Source organism: Microchirus variegatus, assembly GCF_963457635.1.
Source record: "Microchirus variegatus genome assembly, chromosome: 7".
Taxonomy (NCBI): Eukaryota; Metazoa; Chordata; class Actinopteri; order Pleuronectiformes; family Soleidae; genus Microchirus; species Microchirus variegatus.
The window spans coordinates 1,234,829-1,254,655 of record NC_139808.1 but is presented as its reverse complement, the minus strand read 5'-3'; the positions used below and the strand labels follow the sequence as shown (position 1 = coordinate 1,254,655).

Genomic DNA, 19,827 nt, shown 5'->3' with positions numbered 1-19,827 from the left:
GTAATCATGCCTTAATCTCCATAGGTCCCTGCGATAATGAGCATGCTCCCACCTTGCTATGCACCGGCTGTCAGGCCAGGTCATTTTATCAGCCCGCCGTCCTCCCTTTGCGTCGCTCTCAGCCCATCTGAGCACAGAGATCTGGCCAGTGTGATAACAAGTGGCCGAGCTTTTAACTGTTTCCATCATCACGCCACTGGTGGAGGATTAAAAATGCCACAGGGAGAGTGAAATAAAATCACCTTGTAAATGATTGTTGGTGTAAATGGAACTCGAGATACACTACCGTTCAATAGTTTGGCCTCACCTATACAATTTGTGTTTTCCATTAAAAGTCTCACTTTTATTCATCAAAAGAGTTACAAAATGAACAGAAAATATAGTCAAGACATTGACAAGATTAGAAATAATGATTTTTATTCAAAATAATAATTTTGCTCTTTCGTCAAATAACCAGCAGAACTGTTTTGCAGAAGGGTTTTCAAAGGTTTTCTAATCATCCAATAGTCTTCTAACACATTGTACCATTAGAACACTGGAAATGTGCCTCTATACACCTATGTACATATTCCATTAAAAACCAAACATTTGCAGCTAGAATAGTCGTTTACCACATTAACAATGTATAGAGTGTATTTATGATTCATTTAATGTTATATTCATTGAAAAGAAGTGTTTTTCCCAAGTGACCCCAAACTTTTGAACGGTAATATATGTAGGGTGTTAAAGGGGACATATTATGCAAAATCAACTTTTTAATAATTTTAATACTTGTGACTCTGGAGGCCCTTTTAACAGATTCCTGGTATTGTTGTCTCGCAGATCTCCGCTTTGTCCCAAAAAACACGAGCGCAAGGGCAATAGTATCCGGAAGAGCGGACGAAGTGTTCAGCACAGAGTTCTACACAAACTTCCAGCCTCAGAGGATTTATGTGTCCAGTGGATACATTTTATATATGACGGCGATAATGATGGCTTTTCCAAATGCTAACTGCTGTTAGCTGCCGTTAGCCTGAGTGACCCTGATGTAGTTTCCTGTGTCTCATTTGCATATTTAAAGAGACTGAGCTGTTTTGTTCAGAGTGATTGAACTGCTGTGGTGCTTCATCCTTAAGGTATTTGGACCAAAGCATGTCACAGACATGTTCATTAGGACACCAGGGGAACTAGGTTCACTTGTGGAAATATAGTATAACATGAGTCCTTTAAGCATTAAAGAGCCTTTCAGAGTTTCACTTCTTGTGTAACTGACACGTTTTGATCCCGTGGTTCTTCCCCAGAAAAAGAGACCCACCTCAGGTCTTTTATCCTGAGGGATCTGCTGCCGTCGTCCGTGGACAGTTATTACCGCTACACAGGCTCTCTGACCACGCCTCCCTGCAGCAAGGTAGTGGAGTGGATCATCTTCTCCAGGCCGGTGTACCTGTCCTACTCGCAGGTGCGTACAGTCCTCGCACACACACACACACACACACACACACTTGTGCCCAGACAGCTATGTTATCCACGCACAGTCGAGCCCTATTTGCACACATTCGGTGTCCCACACTGTTGCCACACAAGCAATTTCTCCCTTCATCTACCTTTTCCCTCGTTCCTCCCTCTGCCCTCGTTTCCTCCTCGTGAAACTACGACTGCCAATGCAGGGCATGATTAAGAGGGAAGGTGGGGAAGCCAATTACTGGCGTTTGAGTGATAGCGCGAGACAGCTCTTATACATATATCATGGTCTGGGTCTGAGACCGTGACTATAGGCTCTTAAAAAGAATACTGCCGCACATTAATTTAAATGTTCCTTAATCTGAGTTATCGCTGTAGCCGTTTAATATATGTTTAATGAAAACATTTTACTGCAGTCACCTACAACAGTTTGGTTCAGCCATTGTGACTTGAGGAGATAATGTATGCCAAATCATGCCTCACGCTTTCCTTTTTTTTTGCTGATCCCATATAGAGAGTCTTTAGCTGCATCTGTTATACATACAATCCTAAGGTTAGCCAGCTGCGTATCCTCTAGAGCTGCCCTGTGCTGTGGAAATGTGCAAGGCTCAGTAGATTTTCCATCAGCCTCACAGGCGGACAAATCTTTTGTTCCCGAAATGACTTGTGCTGCAAGGAATATTGACCACTGCTACAATGTTTGTGACGCACACAGATCTCCTTTATGAAACTGTAATTCATTGCTCCAAGCACGCGTAGAACACATTGATTCCACCGGGGACAGTAATGTGTAGTCATTACAGCACGCAGGCAGGAGATCATTCATGGAAATCAATGGGCCACAAATTTTGCCCCATTGAGAAGTTACAGACTGGTCGGTGGCCAGGATGTTGACTGAGGTCTGTCCCTGCAAATACTGCGTCAGCTACTTGTAAGCGGTCAGAAATGTAGTCCTGGATTAACAAAATCTTTTGTCCCCCTCTAGCTGGAGGCCTTTTATTCCATTTTTACAACAGAGCAACAGGATCACGTCAAGTCCGTCGAGTACCTGAGGAACAACTTTCGGCCCCTGCAGCATCTGGACAACAGGAAAGTCTTCAAGTCGGCCGTGAGAGACGCTTGGCAGAAGGATTTGACCGAGGTCCTGAGAAACCCTCACAGCACAGAGGCGTCAAGAGGTAACTCAAAGTTTCTATGTTTTACTCGGTGTATATAGTTCTCATTGAGGCAGTAGTTTGACAGATTGTTCAGGGACAGAGGTCGATGAGGTGGGTTCTACACCAAGGTTGCCAGACTGTGGCCTCGTGGGTTTCTCTGTAGTCCTAATCGTGCAGGACTCTCCGCATGTTGCAGATATGTAAATTAGTGCCGTTAACGCGGCACGTAGCGCATGATGACTGACACAAGTGACCACCGCCTGTGCCTGGACACCGGAGTCCAGGCACAGTTTACCAGTTAGCTCCGTTAGCTGCATTAGCTCCTTTAGCGCCTTTTGCGAACTGTGTTTATCTAACGAAAAGAGCAGCGCTACAAATAACCAGCGTACCTGTGTACTGCGTGTGTACATGTATGCCTCTGTTAGTCTACTGTAGAAACAAATATCTTTTTTTAAAAGGGAGTCACGTAAACATGACGTCACGCTCGGTTTTTTTTTTCGGTCACTTGTCATGGAAACGCATCATGTGCGCTAACATTGACTGACGAAAAAGGCGCGCTTGACGTCATGTTTAATAAACAGGCCTTTCCAGTTTTGACTGTAGGCGTGTTAGCGGCGCTAAAGGAGCTAACTGCTAAGCGGTGCCGCGGCACGTAAACATGACGTCACACGCGTCTTTTTCCAGTCAGTCGTCATGGAAACGCGTCATGCGCTAACGTGCGTTAACGTTGACCGTTAACGTGCCCTAACGCAGCACTAATAAAGATTTTACCTCACGTGCGCTTCCATCATTGTTCTTCCGTCAAGTCATCAAGCTACATCAAGCCACTGAGATCTTCGTCAGACTATTGCCGACCCATTCAAGCTCAAATAAGTCGATAATTTTTGTTCTTCTTTGGATTCTTTTGTTCTCATGATTAAAGTCACCAGTGTATTATTCTCTTGTTGATGCAACACCTACTTTTATTCAACACTGTATTAATGCGGAGCACGGATCTCACGCTGGGCTTCTGAAGGAGCACTTTTTTTTTTTTTTGGTGATTTTTCCCGCTCTTGTTTTATGCATGCGCGTTGCCGCCTGCACTTGGTTGTACGGAAACAGCGCGCGGACTATGGAGACTAATGAGAAAGGCTGCTGCTTCATAAAGTGCTGGTGTTAGTGTCTAGTGGGGAGAATTGATTGGTAATGCCTGTGATGAAGTTGGAGCACTCACAACAGGGCCGATCAGCAATCATCATTAATATGTGGCACAGCTAAAATAGACCCATGCAAATTAAGTTGTGAAATTGCTTTTGTGGCGTTATGTCACTGGGCAGAATGAATGTGAACCAGAAGCTTTTTTTTTTTCTTCTTCTTCTTCACTTCCCCTCCCTCTCGCTCATTTCCTCTTTGTGTCTCACACATTCTTGTATGTCTCTGTGTTCAGATGTAAGAATGCATAGTTGATGGGCGGCTCTGGGAGTAAATAGTGTCGGCCTTATCTTCAGGGGTGGCATCTGTCAAAGTGTGTGTGTGTGTGTTGTTGTGGGGGCAGTGAGGGTTTATCTGGGCACAGTCAATGATGTGAGAGCAGGGGTCCACACCTTTGACTGAGAGTTCCATCACTGTGGCTTTTATAGCCACGAGGGTTGTTTGGCCATTAGAGATGCAGAGGTAACCTTTTGTGATGCAGAGGGTTTTTGTTTTTTTTTGTTCAATGATAAAGCTAAAGAACATTATTCACTTCAACGGTGTAAAGCTCTGTCAAACAGTGCATACAAGCCTTGTTTTCTCACATGGTATACTATGTTTAGATTTTGCATAGCGTGGTTGATGGTGTGATTATTCTTATTTTAACCCTTAGAATGCATTACAATGTTTAAACATACAGTATATACAGAGGGTTTAAGAATGTGAAATATAGAGTGTCTTATATCATTTCTTTTCAGCACAACCTACACAATCTGATGTCATTTTTACCAACTATATAAACACTCAAAATGTTTAATATCGGATTTAATTTGGGAAATTTGGGAAATACGTCACAGTTCAAAGTTCATTTGGCTCGTTTTTATGCACAAACATACGTTTATAACATGTCTATTTTGTGACTTCTGCACAATTTTATCACTATTATAAAATGAATCATAACTTTGACTCAACAACACATAAGAAGAGGAAAAAAAAAAACCCTGCATTTTTTTTAAAGCCTGAGTATGTGACCTATAAACACACATCCCCAGGATGTCCATATAAGGAGTTGTGTGTTATTCCCACGGCAAATTACCGTGGGTGCACCTGCGGCACAGTTCTGTGCCCATTGCGTTAAACCTACACAGTTACAAAGCTAATACGTGTTGATTGGGAGATATCAGAACAGAAAAGTTGCACTTTATTTCCTTGAATTGATTTATTACATGGACATTATTAACCTCAAGTCAATGATCTCGACTGTCCAGTGACAGTTGCACATTAATGGATCAATAGATAATCTACTGGTGTTGGTATTTTAGCCTTTAAGTGCAATACCTGACATTACCAGTTGTATCTCCTGCCTGTGTGTTTTTAGTGAAATTCCCGTTTCCCCATTATTAGCTCCTTTAGAGGAAAAAAAAGAAGATCACTGATAGGTCAGACACAGTTCATCCCCCTTCATGTTCCAAGCTGCCTGGAGAACAGATTCCTCCTCTGCTCGATGCTACTGTGGAGCTGAGGCAAACCCTTAATGAAGCTGAGTTTAGAAAAAAATGCTGTTGTATAAAACGTCTTTACTGCTTAAAAAAATACACATTTACACAGTTACAGTCAATCTGCTAATAATTATAATGACTACTTTAAAAGGTTTTCGTAGAATAAATGAACTGCCCTAAATGAATGACGTTTTTTATTTATATTTATAGTCACATTTAAGACAGGTTGACCCACTTATTGTGTTCAGATGTTTTATTATCTGAGGGCTATTGAATGTACCGTAGATATTGTTAGTGTTGCTTATATAAAGAACAGTGATTGTAATGTAACACACACATTGTCTTATTCCGCTCTTATTAAAGGACTGTTTTTGTGTCACTGAAGTTGACAACAAAACATCATATGAGTTAAAATGCCTTTCACTGGCGTCACACCTCATCAACACGTCTGGAATTATTTTCTCGCCAGTGCACTTTTTTCCCCCTCGGACTGATTTTCCTTTCTCCGTTTCACATAATCATGCTGGATAATTCACACCGCGGCCTCGTGGTGTAAATGCGGAAAAATCATGGCGGTGGTGACAATTTCAATTTGGTGAACGCCATGTGAGCGTAACGGTCAGGTGACACCTGGTCCCGGTTTGTGCTGAGAAGCGTTTGTATCCAGATTGTCCAGCACTCATTGATGATGATGATGATGATGATGATGATGACACATCCCTCTGCACATTTCCATGCTGCAGCCTACATTGCCACCTTGAGGCCAACTTGAAAAAATGTCCTTTATCTATCCTGTGCATCTTGTTAAATGTCACACACAAGCATGATCTGGCAAATTGCGAATGGGCAGGAGGTTGCAGTGTAATCTAAACCACTACATTTGACTGTTTGGTGTTCTTTCTGACATGGAAATGTCGATTAATGGATTAGTGATCGATTCCTAAATTAAATATCACAAATAAATCATTAAAAACTGAACAATTTTGGTTTGTGGACAAAACGACAACATCATAATTTCCAGGTTTTCTGATTGACATTTTTTTTTTGCATTTTCTCACATTTTATGGACCAAACGATTGAATTGATTAATCTGTTGATTATTTTTACGATTAATCGTTTGGTGAAATTATGAAAATAATCGTTAGTTGCAACTCTAAATGTCTTGACTAACAATCAAAGCCCCTACAGTCAAGACCGATAGTTGGTTTGAAGCTTTTTTCATGATTAAAACAAGATTTCTGATCGTTTCAGTGTCTTAAATGTGAATATTTTCTTCGTTTCTTTGCTCCACATAACAAAGAAATCATTAAAACTGAATCATTTTGATTTGTGGACAAAACAAGACATTCGAGAACATCGTCATTTCCAGGTTTGACAAACACCGATCAATTTTTTCTTGACATCTTATGGACCAAACGATTAATCGCTTAATCGATAGTGAGAGTCAGGTCAGCAGCAGGCGGTAATAATAACCTTGTTAAAAGGCAACACTGTGTTCTGCAGAATACAGTGACACAAATATATACGGTGAAGTTGCTCCTTCAACCTCAGCGCTGCATTTTTCTTTAATGTTCATTCTGCTCCTCTGGTCTCTTGTCAGTGTGCAGCAGTGCCCCAGTGACCATGAAGATCCAGCCGCTGAACCAGACGGCGCTGATGGTGAGCTGGGAACGCCCCCTGACCGTCTACCACCCGCCCATCACCAGCTACATGGTCTCCTACAGCTGGGTGAAACGCGACGTCGCCGACGAAATCACCTTCACCAAGACCGGGGACCAGAGCATGGTGAGTGTTATCGTAATGCTCCACCTGCGTGCGAGGCTCTGATTAGCTCGCGGAGCCCCCAGGTGTATCTGGCCGGATCGCGGGGTGGCGAGGGATCAGCGGCGAGGACAATAAGACGAAGATGACAATGTGTGATGAACTTTACGTGTGGCTGCCAGTTTTGACGCTAGCGCACAGACGCGTCGCTCTCTAAGAATAGAGACCTGGGCCTGTCTCACACATCGCTGATCCATAACACAACATAACACCACAACGGACACATATGCTGCGTGGTGGAAAATACAAATAGTGTAGGATTTTTTTTCTTGTTTTTTTCAGCATAAATTTAAATTCTAATCAGTTTCTTTAATAGATCTGTGTAACATAGTGTCATACGTGACTTAATAAAAGCAGTGAAAACTAAATAATGTATCTACTTTTTACTTTGTGTAGCACGGAAACCAGTAAATAGTGTCAAATTTGAAAAATTCATTAAAATTATTCCTTAAGAGATTTGCAAATATTTTCAACGGATCCTTGTTCAGGGTGATGCCGACTATTATGATGGTGAATTTCAAGTCATTCCGAGATACTTTTTGTTTTTGTGAAGAAAGTCAGCTCACTGTCAAAGTGCATCAGGGCAAATGGATCATTTCCTGAATTTCAAAAATTCATTAAAATAATTCCTTAAGAGATTTGCAAATATTTTCAACTGATCCTTGTTCAGGGTGATGCCGACTATTATGATGGTAAATTTCAAGTCATTCAGAGATACTTTTTGTTTTTTCAATGGATCCTTGTTCAGGGTGATGCTGACTGTCATTATAGAAAATTTCAAGTCATTTCAAGAGACTTTAAAAAAAAAAAAATAATATGTCACCTCACTGTCAAAGTGCATCATTTTAGATTCATTATTGTCTTGATCTATACACATCTTATTCTACAGACTGAAGAGAAAATATTTATTTCTTACATATCTGCACAAATATCAGACAGTATTCCTTTTAATTATATTTTTCAAATGAAAGTGAGTAAAAATCACCATTCCCTCGGATATCGCGAATCATGTCCCGATCGCAATTCCTTTTAAAAATAATTGCAATTAGATATTTGTTCAAAATCGTTCAGCCTTACCTGAGACTGCAGAATCTCTGCCACTCAATCCAACACAGTGCTCCTTTAATATCTGCCACTAAAAGTAAACCAGTGTTATCCTAAAATAACAATAATGTAGTTCATTTAACGCTACTGCCTGTTGACAGTACTGCACCCTGAGCGCCTTCCTTTATCTACAGCAGTGTGTGTATTATCAGAAGAACACACAATTATCTATAAGCCCTATAATCATTTTTATTTGAACTTTGCACATTGACAGACTGTGCGGATTCTTGCTCTCACACTTTTATGATTAAGCGATTTTGCTTATCCAGTTATAACTTTTACAATATTTATGATTTCCTGGTGGAAAGAAATAGATTTGAATTCATGTGCGGCGTCTGTGTGCTCTCCCCCTCCATCTGTCTTGTCTATGGGTCTATTTACTGTCAGAACTCTCTCCACTTTTCTCTCCCTTCCGTCAGTCTCTCTTCATTTCCATTTCAATTTTCGGTTCGTATCTCTGGACACCTTGATTTGAATTATTTGAGAGAAAAAAAAAAAACAAGCTCTCTGCAACACCCGAGACAATCACTCATCCTTTCTGAGGGCCATTTGTGTACAAGTAAAGCCATTTGCAAACTGCATCACACAATTACATCTGGCAGGAAATTAGTTTTTTTTTTTACTTCGTTGAAACTGTGGGTTATAATGCGCGATAATTCTTGCACTTGCAATGTAAATGAACTGCAGCCGCGCTGTTGTTAAGTGCCTTTTCATAACAAATTCCAATGTCACTTCCATGTGTTTTTGTTCTGCGCAAATACCAAGTTATTCTTTTTCTCTTGCAGAAAGCAGTCATCACAAACGTGTCGCCTGACATCCTGTACCTGTTCAGAGTGCAGGCTGTGTGTCAACATGACCTCCGCAGTGATTTCAGCCAAACGCTGCTGTTCAGAGGTAGCTGCTTATCACTGCATGTTTTTGAAATTTGTACAAATCAAATACGACAGATTTTTTTTTTTTTAAGTCTGCATCTTCTCTTGTTTTTCTTTGTTTTCTTACAGCAAATACAACAAGAATATTTGAAGGTTCTCGTATTGTGAAGACCGGGATGGTAAGACAAAGATGGCAGTGCACATTTATGCAGTAGGGTTGGGGGAAAAAAAAATGGATTCACATATGAATTGCGATTCTATTCATCCACGATTCTGAATCGATTCATAAACTTCAAAAATCGAAAAAAAAAATTAGTATTTTTTATTTTGAAAAAACACCAGTCTGTGTTTATTTTTGTAACTTCTGGGAGAAAAAGGCAGCTAGTCTAAGCTTTTATTGATGCAAGTTATTTTTTTGTACAGTAAGTAAGTTTTTATTTGTTTTAAATGAATAAATGTTAACTTCTGTCTTAATTTTGCCTTTGTGTGATCACATTATCACATTATCTTATACAAACTGTATTGTTTTGATGCCATAATTTGCCTTAACACACTATGCATTGTATAAATTTTTGAATCGAATCGGAATTGAATCGAATCGCCAGCCACCCAAAGAATCACATCCCTAGTATGCAGTACTGTTGGATAACCACTTGTCTTCTGCCTCAGCCCACAGTTTCTCCAGCATCCTCTGCAGACATGGCTCCAATAAGTTCTGGTTCCTCCACTTGGACGTCGTCTGGCATCCATTTCTCCATCGTCTCCATGGCGACAGGGATGGGCCCCTCCTCTAGTGGCAGCCAGGCCACGGTGGCATCAGTGGTGACGAGCTCCTTGCTGGCTGGCCTGGGCGTTGGCGGAGGGGTCATTTCTTCTCTGCCGAGTTCGGTGTGGCCCACGCATTCGCCGCAAGCCACTCAGAACTCCAACCGTCCCACAGCCGCACCCGCAAAGACCAGCACTGAGCAAACGGGCGTCCACCAGGGCTCGGAGACGGACGCCCCGTCCGAGGACACGCAGGCTGCGCGCGAGGGCGAGGACGCTGAGGGCGAGGGGGAGACGGAAGGGGAGAAGGAGGAGGAGGAGGAGGGAGAGGATGAGAAAAAGAAGAAGACCAAGAATGCGCCCGATAACGAGGAAACTCGAGACAACAGCACCGTGTCGTCCGCAGAGCCTTTAATCCCCACCCCTGCGTCCACGGCCAAAGAGAAAGGCGACGGGAAGCCGACGGTCAAAGGCACGGCGACGCCTGCGAGTGCGGCCGAGGACCACTCGGTTGTCGTGGAAAAGAACGGCACGGACGCGAACGCCGTCGTCTTCACTCAGGATCCCCGTAATGACAGCGCTGAGATGCAGATTCCCGAGAGCTCCACGCTGTCGCCGAAGATCAGCAGCGACGGCAAGAAAATCTGGCCTTTCTCTGTGCACACTGGTGAGAACAACATCGTTTTTTAAAGTCTCTTTAAACAGAAATGCGGAATTCCCCGATGAACCACGTCCTCTTGTTGTCAGCTGTTGTGCCAGACTTCTCTCCTAAGTAGACTTTGGTGTAGAGCACCAACACTTTATTATTGAACAATTGAACAAATATGTTGGTTTAAGACGGTATTTATCTCTGCTTTTATTCCAGTCAAAGTCAAAGCTCTAGTCTTTTGTGTCAACACTGAGCCCCAGAGGCAGAAGTGAGCTGTTTGCCAGAGGGCTTGTGCCCTGAGGAATTTCCTTTTTAGTATAATATCAAAACGGTTTGCACTCAGGGAGAACAGTTTTGAAGATGATTTTTCCCGTTGTTTTCGTTTTGTTTTTCTTCGTCATTAAATCAGAAATAATTTATTCATTTATGATGATGCTGTGCTGTACAAAACAAACACTGGCTCTTGGCGAGGTGTGTTTTTGTGTTACCTGAGAATAGGGCTGAACAATTCATCGAAATTGTGTCGAAATCAAAATACAACCTGCTGCAGGGGGCGCGATATTTGTTTAAGCCAAAATGTGTGTCAAATTTCAGGGCAAAAGGATCTATTCCTCAATTTCAAAAATTAATCAAAATTATTCCTCAAGAGGTTTGTTATTATTTTCAGTGGATCTTTGTTCGGGGTGATGCTGACTATCATTGCCGAAAATTTCAAGTCATTTCACGATACTTTTTGCTTTTTTAGAATAAAGTCACCTCGCTGTCAAAGTGCACCAGGGCAAATGGCTAATTTAATCGTCATTAACTCAGAAATAATTTATCATGAACATTTATTCATTTATGCTTATGCTGTGCTCAGGAATTCAATCGTGTGAAGTTATTATCTGCAGATTCGTTCTGTTGGTACACAACCAATCTGTCTGCAGCTCCTCGCCTCTTAAATTTAGACTTAAAAGCTTCTTTTTTTCTCTCACATTCAGTGTACGAATATGACTTTGTTATATATCATTAAATTGTTCTTTCTCTTCCGAGTTTGTGTCTTTCCTTCCTTTCCTTCCCTCTCTCTCTGTGTCCTCGTCTTGCAGGTTGCAGGATCCAGATCCAGTTCAGAGGCTCTCATTATAATTATCATCATCATCATACATATCATCACCGTTATTATTATGCTATAATTAAAAGTTGATGTCAGTATGATTTTTATCTACAATTTCTGCTGCTGCTTGTATCAGTGACTGTAGCTCTATGAACATGTCATCAGATCGGTGTTTTTTTTCTCTCCACTGTTTGCTCATGGTGTGAACTAACTCTTTATGTATTATTATATTTCAGACAGGACCACTTTGTCCAACGTTACCCGAAGTCCACCTCCTGGGATGGGCAGGATGGTGTGGATTGTCCCTTTGGTGGTGGTGTCCGCTCTTACCCTGCTCTGCCTCATAATGCTGCTGATTGTCATGGTCTATTGGAGGTGAGGACAAAGTCTATTACGATTGACATCATTACAGAGAGGGCAGTTAAAAAAAACAAAAAAACACCTTGGCTTAAGAGTGAAATGTCATTACGTCAAGCACAGACGTGGCTCATCTTGATAAGATTATTACTGAGGAGGTGGATGCAGCAGAGCTGTCAGTCGACCACACTGACCTCATCCATGTGTTTTCTTTAGGAGAAGTGACATGTCTGCATGTGTCTCGTCTTCCTGTCTAACACCATGTTCAGACCTGTGAATATGTCACTTTTAAGCACTAATACAGGACATGATTGCTTCTCTGTTTGTGTGCTGACATCAGACCCATCACCCGACTCAGTGAGGGTGGGTTTTCATCTTCGGGGGCTATTTTCCAGCCACAGTATTAGAACCCCAGTTATTGTGCAAGCTAAGCCACTCTCATGTTATGTGGTGTAATGATTTACATTTAGTTCTATAGACTGCAGGCATTCACTGTGTATTGTCTGTTAATAAATACTAGGGATGGACATGAATATTTGATTATGGGTTTGATTATTAAAAAGTCAGGTCAGTTAAGGCAAGACTATGATTATATCAAGAAGATGATCAATTATCAGTTGCGTATTTTTTTTTCATCTTCAATGACTACCTAATTTGTAGTGCATGTATTACCACAAGGTGGCAGCAGCAGCAAATATTAAGTTAGTGGACTGCAGTGTGTGTTTGTAAGTGAAGACATTTACGAGTTTTCTTGAATGCATTATCGGAGCCTCTCCTATAAGCTTAGCACACTGTGGACTCCACAGAAGTGATGAAAAGTGCGCACAAGTGTACTTTGCATTACCGTAATAACACAACGGAGTGTGCTATCGGAGGAATTCAGACGGTTTCTGAAAGTTGCACGTCAAAGTGTGGTTATTACGGTAATTTCACTCACTCTTTTGCAGGATGTCAGCGAATCAGCTCATCAATAAGTTTTATACTGTTCAAATTTAAAATTTAACACCCACAATTACGCTATTTTAGCATACAGTAAATTGTAATTGTAAATAACCAGATAATGAAAGTTATTCTGGAAAAATGAGCAAAGGTACTTACTCACAGGACATGTTCTGTCACTTTTATGGTTTACTCATTGACTGCCAGTCATTTTAAGCGCAGAACTTCCAAGCTGCCAACCATTTTGACTGATTTGTGTTCTATGACCATGTAAACACCGAAAACTACCAAACGAAAGAGTTGACTTAATGTACGTGATCGCATGACGCGTTTCCATGGCGACTGACCGGAAAAAGACGCACACGTTCTCGTGTTTACGTACCGCGACACCAGAGTCCAGGCACCGCTTACCAGTTAGCTCCGTTAGCTGCATTAGCTCGTATAGTGCCGTTAGCGTTTGTGTGCCTCTGTTTTTAAAGTTTAGCGTTACTTTAGAGCAGGGGTTCTCAAAGTTTTGATACCCGAGGGCCAATTAAGGAACCCAACGTTGGACTGAGTGCCGCAAAAGAAAAAAAAACGGAAAAAAGCCAGCAAGAAATCCCATTTGTAATAATTTTAACGACCAGATTGCAGTTCTACAGTTTACACTTATTGGTCAGTATCAGGCATGGAAACGTGTCGTGTGTTAACGTGCGATAACGTTGACGTCGTTAACCGCCGTTAAAGCGCCCAGCTCTAGTTTAAATGCATCTTGAACGCATTGCAATTGCGGTTCCTCTTCATGATTTGCAGCTCAACGCGCACTATGAAGCCTGAATTACGCTCACTAGCTCTCATGCGCTCAATGCTTAAAATGTCTGTGTGAGATTGCAGCGGATGTTTATCGGTCAACAACAGCAACATAATCTGGTATACTGGAATTTCAATGGAAAAAGGTCTGGTTATCAGCTCCATTTAATATTATGTTAAAAAAATCCCGACGACAGAAAACAGGATGACTTTCTTTTCGTGAAGTCGGTCTATAAATAAATTAGTGCGAGTTGGTGGTGTTTGAGAAAGTGAACAGGGGCAGCGTTGAGTTTAGAAAATGGCCATCGCAGCTGTTGCTGTGACAACACAGTTCACAGACGACGTCTGCTTCCCCTCGGGAGAGACCGTGATAAAAGATGATGATATCAAGCCGCTCACATTGTCTTTACTCTTCACGCTCTGTTTAGTCTCGCTAAGTGACAGTGCCGCTATTTGAGTTGATGCCTTTGCTTGCAGATGTTTAGATAATTAAAAAAAAAACAAAAAAAACAAAAAAAAAAACGTCACAACATTTCTCATTTGATTTATAAATAATTATTGGACAAATATGTAATCTATGAGCCGTCCGCTAAACTTTAGCAACACATTAAAGTCTTTATTTTGTACTTGTTCGGCTTAATGTGTGGAGTCTTTCTACAGTGGGATTAATTGCTGCAGTTACCGAACACATCTGGAAGAGTAGTCTCGAGGTGTTTGTTGGAAGAAAAAAAATCACTGAAGTTGAAGTGAGAAGACATCCTGTCTCGTCTTAGAGACTCTGTGAGATGTTGTTCTCCACTTTCTTTACACTTGACATTCATCCCAGAGAGTTCATCTCATCCCAGTTTCCATTCTCCTCCAATGCAAACTATTCTGTGTTCGGCCCTTGATGTCAGTCACAGACGTGTGTTGACAATGCTGGTTTGTTACCTACACCTCGTCTGCACCAACAGGGAACCATTAGATTGGGAGTCTGTGATGCAAACCAGGGGGAGATCTCTCCTCCCCCCATGGTTTTTTTTTTTTTTTTTCCACCACCCTCTCCTCTTCCTCTGTCTCTCTCTCTCTCTCTCTTTATCTGTGTGTGTGTCTCTTTCCTTCTGTCTATTCAATGCTTTGCCACCTTTATTTTTTATTTTTTTATTAAATCTGTCTGAAAGGATGACGAGCGTCTGCTCATTCCTCTGCATCAAGTACAGGTAGGGTTAAATTGATGTTAGAAGTGTTATTTTTAACAGTTTATGTTTATGTGTGTGTGTTGGAGAGAGAGGGGTAGAGGTGAGGATTAAGGCTGGAGAGGCTTTTGCGATGCCATAAGAACCTTTATAGATTTCTGAGTCACCTCTATTTGTTATTGACTTGCAAAAATTGAGGAACTTTTATTTTGTTTATTTCCTGTTTTTAAAATGTTTGCGGATCATTTTTAAAACCATGCAGCATTTGTGTTATTCTGAGAAACACACAAACAAAACTCTCTACCTTGGACTAATAATGTTTGTTCAAGAATGACCTTTGTGTGCTTTTTAACGGTGCAGCAGCTGCCGTTCGTTGTATATTTTGGTGAGGAATCCTCAGAATGTGTCGGGATTCGATAAAAAATCATGTGTTTTTTGCTGTAGAGAGAGTTAATCTGAGGGTAGGGAATGAGTTTTGGATCTGTTGTTGTTGGTGTGCTGTGCTCAGAGTTGTTTACCTGTGTTTTCAGGAGTCACTCTCTGCTCTTATCTGTGTGCGATCAGCTGTGTCCCACACACCCCCCTCCCCCTCCATCCAAACTACTCTGGGGTTTTCATTAGCAGCAGTTTCCTGCCGTTCTGGTGTCATTCTGTTTTTTCGTTATTTAGATCTTTGGATTCGACTCCCGAATGCTATTTACTGTAGAATGATCTGGTGTTTGCATTATCTGATGATGGTGAAAACCCCCTGCCGTGTTGCTCTCTGTGTCCCCATAGGAGATTCTTCCAGACCGCTCACTTCTATGTGGAGGAGAGCAGCTCTCCACGGGTGGTGGCCAATGAAAACATCCCTGTCATACCGATACCAGGTGAGCCACGCTTTAATCATTATATTAGAATGTCCATAATCCATATTGTGATTATGTTATGAGTGATTTACAAGCAGGAAATGTATTTTGTTCTGGTTGTAAAAAATGTCTTATTTATTTTATTAAAAATGGTGATGATAAGCAGTTAACAGACAAACATTTGAGACGTTAAGGGCCCCGACCGCTCTTCTAGATGTAATTGAATCTGTCGAAAAATAGCATTGTTTATCCGAATAAAGCGCGTCTACAAGACTGAGAGTGAATTACAAAGGGGGATATTGACCGAGTCTAAATGACTTATGTCTATCTGCTCGTCACCATTAACTGTTTTTCAATAGCTTCTTGGTTATCTCGTCTGCGTCTGATCGCTCTCTCTGTACCATTTCCATGCGCAACGAGTCTCTTTCTCAGAGTCGTGTGACTGGGTTTTCTAAGCCTTTTTATGTTGCCCGGGCTGCAGTGCAGTGGCAGCTTGTCAATATCGGGCTTTATTTTCCACAGTTGCTTAAAGCTCTGCGATACGTCTCTGTGGCATCATAGGTGACGAGCGCAGTTCTGACACTGTGTCGGTGTTTGTGCTGCAATTCTTCTGCTTTTTTTTTTTTATATTGTTTTGTTTTCTCTATCGTTGCCCATTATTTGTGTTTTTTTTTTTCCTTTTGTTGTCTCTATATATGGTGATTTATTCACAGCATGCATACACACTCTGTTTAAATCACTTGCCTTTTTCTTGGTTGAAATCAGAATTGACAACATGTGACCATTGCTTTTGCATGTAGTGCCGTGAATATACTCCTGTGTCATTCTAATCAGCCTCAGTGAGTCTCAGTTCTGAATGATTTAGACTGATGTGTCCTCCTGCCTCTTAATATCATGAAGCTACGACATTTTGATAAATGAGTGGATTAACAAACCCAGAATTCACCCATACACACACTCTCTTAACCACTGAGGCACGTGGGAGAGACCTAACGGGGCCCCAGCTGTAAGGGTGCGTTTGTTAAAGCATTGGCCAGCATCATCACCGCTGACAGCTGGGTCCCTCCCGCTCTATTGTCCCTGTGTGATGGCGACCTGCCTTGAAGGTCCCTCATGTGTGATTTGGGGCTGATTTGGCTCCGATCAGACAGATGCTCCCTCCTCGTGTTAAAAAATGCTCAAAATACCATTGTAGCGCATCAAATTTCAGACATTTAACCCTATGCTCTACTTATCTACATTTTCTGCCTGGTGGTATCATTTTTTTATGATTCACGTTATAAAAAAAGACAGATTTTTGAGTGTATTGTCAACATAATCTGTAAACGTATATATATATACATATTCATATATCTATATATCTATATATATATCGATAGATAGATCGATAGATATATATCTATCTATATATAGATAGATATATATGATTTGGCGATCCCCCATATATATATATAATGGTATTTTATATATATGTATATATGTATACATATACATATATATATATATATGTATACATATACATATATATACATATATATATATATATATATATATATATATATATATATATATATATATATATTCATTTCTGGTGGTTCAATTAGGGTCGCGAGATGCTTTCTGTGGGATCTCCAAATCATAGAAAAATATATTTTTTTTAAAAAACATTTTTTTTTATATATATATATTTTTCCAAAATGATTTGGCGATCCCCCAGAATTCATTTCTAGGGGTCCAATTGGGGTCGCGAGATGCTTTCTGGGGGTCCAAATCATATAAAAATATATTTTTAAAAAAAACTTTTTTTTTTTTTTTTTATATATTTTTCCAAAATGATTTGGCGATTCCCCAGAATTGGGCTCGCGAGATGCTTTCTGGGGGTCCAAATCATAGAAAAATATATTTAGAAAAAAAACATTTTTTTTTTTTTTTTAATACATTTTTCCAAAATGATTTGGCGACCCCCAGAAATCATAGAAAAATATATTAAAAAAAAAAAATCTTAATTTTTTATATTTTTCGAAAATGATTTGGCGACCTCCCAGAATTCCAGAATGATTTCTGGAGGTCCAATTGGGGTCGCGAGATGCTTTCTGTGGGTCCAAATCATAGAAAAATATATTTTTAAAAAAACCTTTTTTTTTTTTTTTTCCAAAATGATTTGGCAATCCCCCAGAATTCATTTCTGGGGGTCCAATTGGGCTCGCGAGATGCTTTCTGGGGGTCCAAATCATAGAAAAATATATTTTAAAAAAAACCTTTTTTTTTGTTTTTGTTTAATATTTTTCCAAAATGATTTGGCGATCCCCCAGAATTAATTTCTAGGGGTCCAATTGGGGTCGCGAGATGCTTTCTGGGGGTCCAAATCATAGAAAAATATATTTAGAAAAAAAACATTTTTTTTTTTTTTAATACATTTTTCCAAAATGATTTGGCGACCCCCAGAAATCATAGAAAAATATATTAAAAAAAATAATCTTAATTTTTTATATTTTTCGAAAATTATTTGGCGACCTCCCAGAATTCCAGAATGATTTCTGGAGGTCCAATTGGGGTCGCGAGATGCTTTCTGGGGGTTCAAATCATAGAAAAATATATTTTTAAAAAAACCTTTTTTTTTTTTCTTTTTTTTTCTTTTTCCAAAATGATTTGGCAATGAAAACGCGTGGCATGTTTACCTGACTGCCGATATTTAAAAATTAGTCTCAAAAGTAACTTTAAATAACAGAGGCACACATACACAGGTACGCTGATAAACAGTGCCTGGACTCTGTAGCTGCGGCACGTAAACATGGCGTCATAAGCGTCTATTTCCACTCAGTCGTCAATGGAAACACATCATTCGCTAACGCCGCTAACCGCCGTAACGCGTTAGCATGCTCAGCATTGATAACTTGATACAGTTGTTGTATATCTGCTCCTGGTCTCCTGGTTTCTTCTGTGTCTACCTCACCTCCCTCTTGTCCTTTCTGTCCCCCACCTCTCCTCTGTCCCCCATTGTTCCTTTCACCGCAACCGGGCCAGGCAGATGGCCGCACATCTTTGAGTCTGGTTCTGTCAGAGATTTCTTCTTCCTGTTAATAGGGAGTTTTTTTTCTCTCCACTGATGCCTAGCGTTTGCTCATTGTGTGAACTGTTTCCTCTGCTCTGCATGATGTTGTGTGATGATGTACAGTACCTTGAGATAATGTATTTTATGATTTGGCGCTATACAAATACAAATAAAATTGAATTAAACAAACGCTGGATTGTCTAACTCATAATAATCCTGTCTGTTCTCTGCAGATGACATGGACGCCATTCCCGTTAAGCAGTTTGTCAAACACGTCATGGAGCTCTACAAGAACAACCTGCAAGGATTTGCAGAGGACTTTGAGGTACGCTGTAAACACCACGTCCTCTTTTCTTTCTTTTTTTTTTTGATGCATCGCCAACCTTATATTTGTCTTCTACTGTATATTCATGCTGACATTAGTGGCTTTTTAGGAAAACGTGTGCCGGGCAACACTATTTTTATTGACTGCCGTGAAAGCTGGTGCTGGTGCAGTACTGCCTCGGGATAAACTGTAATAGCTTTGGTGATCCACTGACGTTTCGGGGACAAAACTAAAATGTGTTCAGTGCTTCGCTCTGTGACCGAATAGTCGCCTTTACAGCTCGTGTTCCCCTTCAGCCTGAGCTGTACTTTAGCTTTAGTGCGGAAGCGAAGATGGGTAATATTTCATATACGTGGCACGAGTGTGTACAGTGTGTAGAATGGAACATTGTGTCGCCTTCAGTTTTTCTTTTGTCGTCCAAAATCATGGCTTCCAATTAGCCGACCTGGCTCTCGATAATGGGAAAACAACAATTGATGTAATCAGGTGATTGAAACGCAAATTAAGTTCTGTCAAATTAAAAATAATTTCACCTCAATTTTACTCGCTGGGCCTTTTTAAAGAATTGCTCTGACTAAATAGAGCTCCACACACAGCCCCAGACAGTCTTCTGTGGTTGTAAGTGATGATAGGCTCCTCTGCATCATTCATCTCCCCCCTTTTTATTTTTTCTATTTGCGAGTTGGGCTGAGTGTGAACATTAGCGGGATTATTCTCTGCATGCCTTTTGTGTGCAGAGTTACTAATTTTGAACAGATGGTTGAGAGGAAAA

The 19,827-nt window shown here is 40.6% G+C and overlaps 1 protein-coding gene across 1 annotated transcript in view; it reads left to right on the top strand.

Moving 5' to 3' along the window:
* LOC310929837 (receptor-type tyrosine-protein phosphatase gamma-like) overlaps positions 1 to 19,827 on the top strand; it is a 114,585-nt gene that overhangs the window by 81,343 nt on the left and 13,415 nt on the right. The window contains exons 7-16 of the mRNA XM_083892686.1: positions 1,281 to 1,438; positions 2,426 to 2,618; positions 6,867 to 7,051; positions 8,977 to 9,085; positions 9,193 to 9,242; positions 9,733 to 10,495; positions 11,807 to 11,945; positions 14,816 to 14,854; positions 15,608 to 15,699; positions 18,964 to 19,055. Coding sequence (XP_083748812.1) covers positions 1,281 to 1,438; positions 2,426 to 2,618; positions 6,867 to 7,051; positions 8,977 to 9,085; positions 9,193 to 9,242; positions 9,733 to 10,495; positions 11,807 to 11,945; positions 14,816 to 14,854; positions 15,608 to 15,699; positions 18,964 to 19,055 — 1,820 coding nt within the window. The remainder of the gene's footprint in view (positions 1 to 1,280; positions 1,439 to 2,425; positions 2,619 to 6,866; positions 7,052 to 8,976; positions 9,086 to 9,192; positions 9,243 to 9,732; positions 10,496 to 11,806; positions 11,946 to 14,815; positions 14,855 to 15,607; positions 15,700 to 18,963; positions 19,056 to 19,827) is intronic.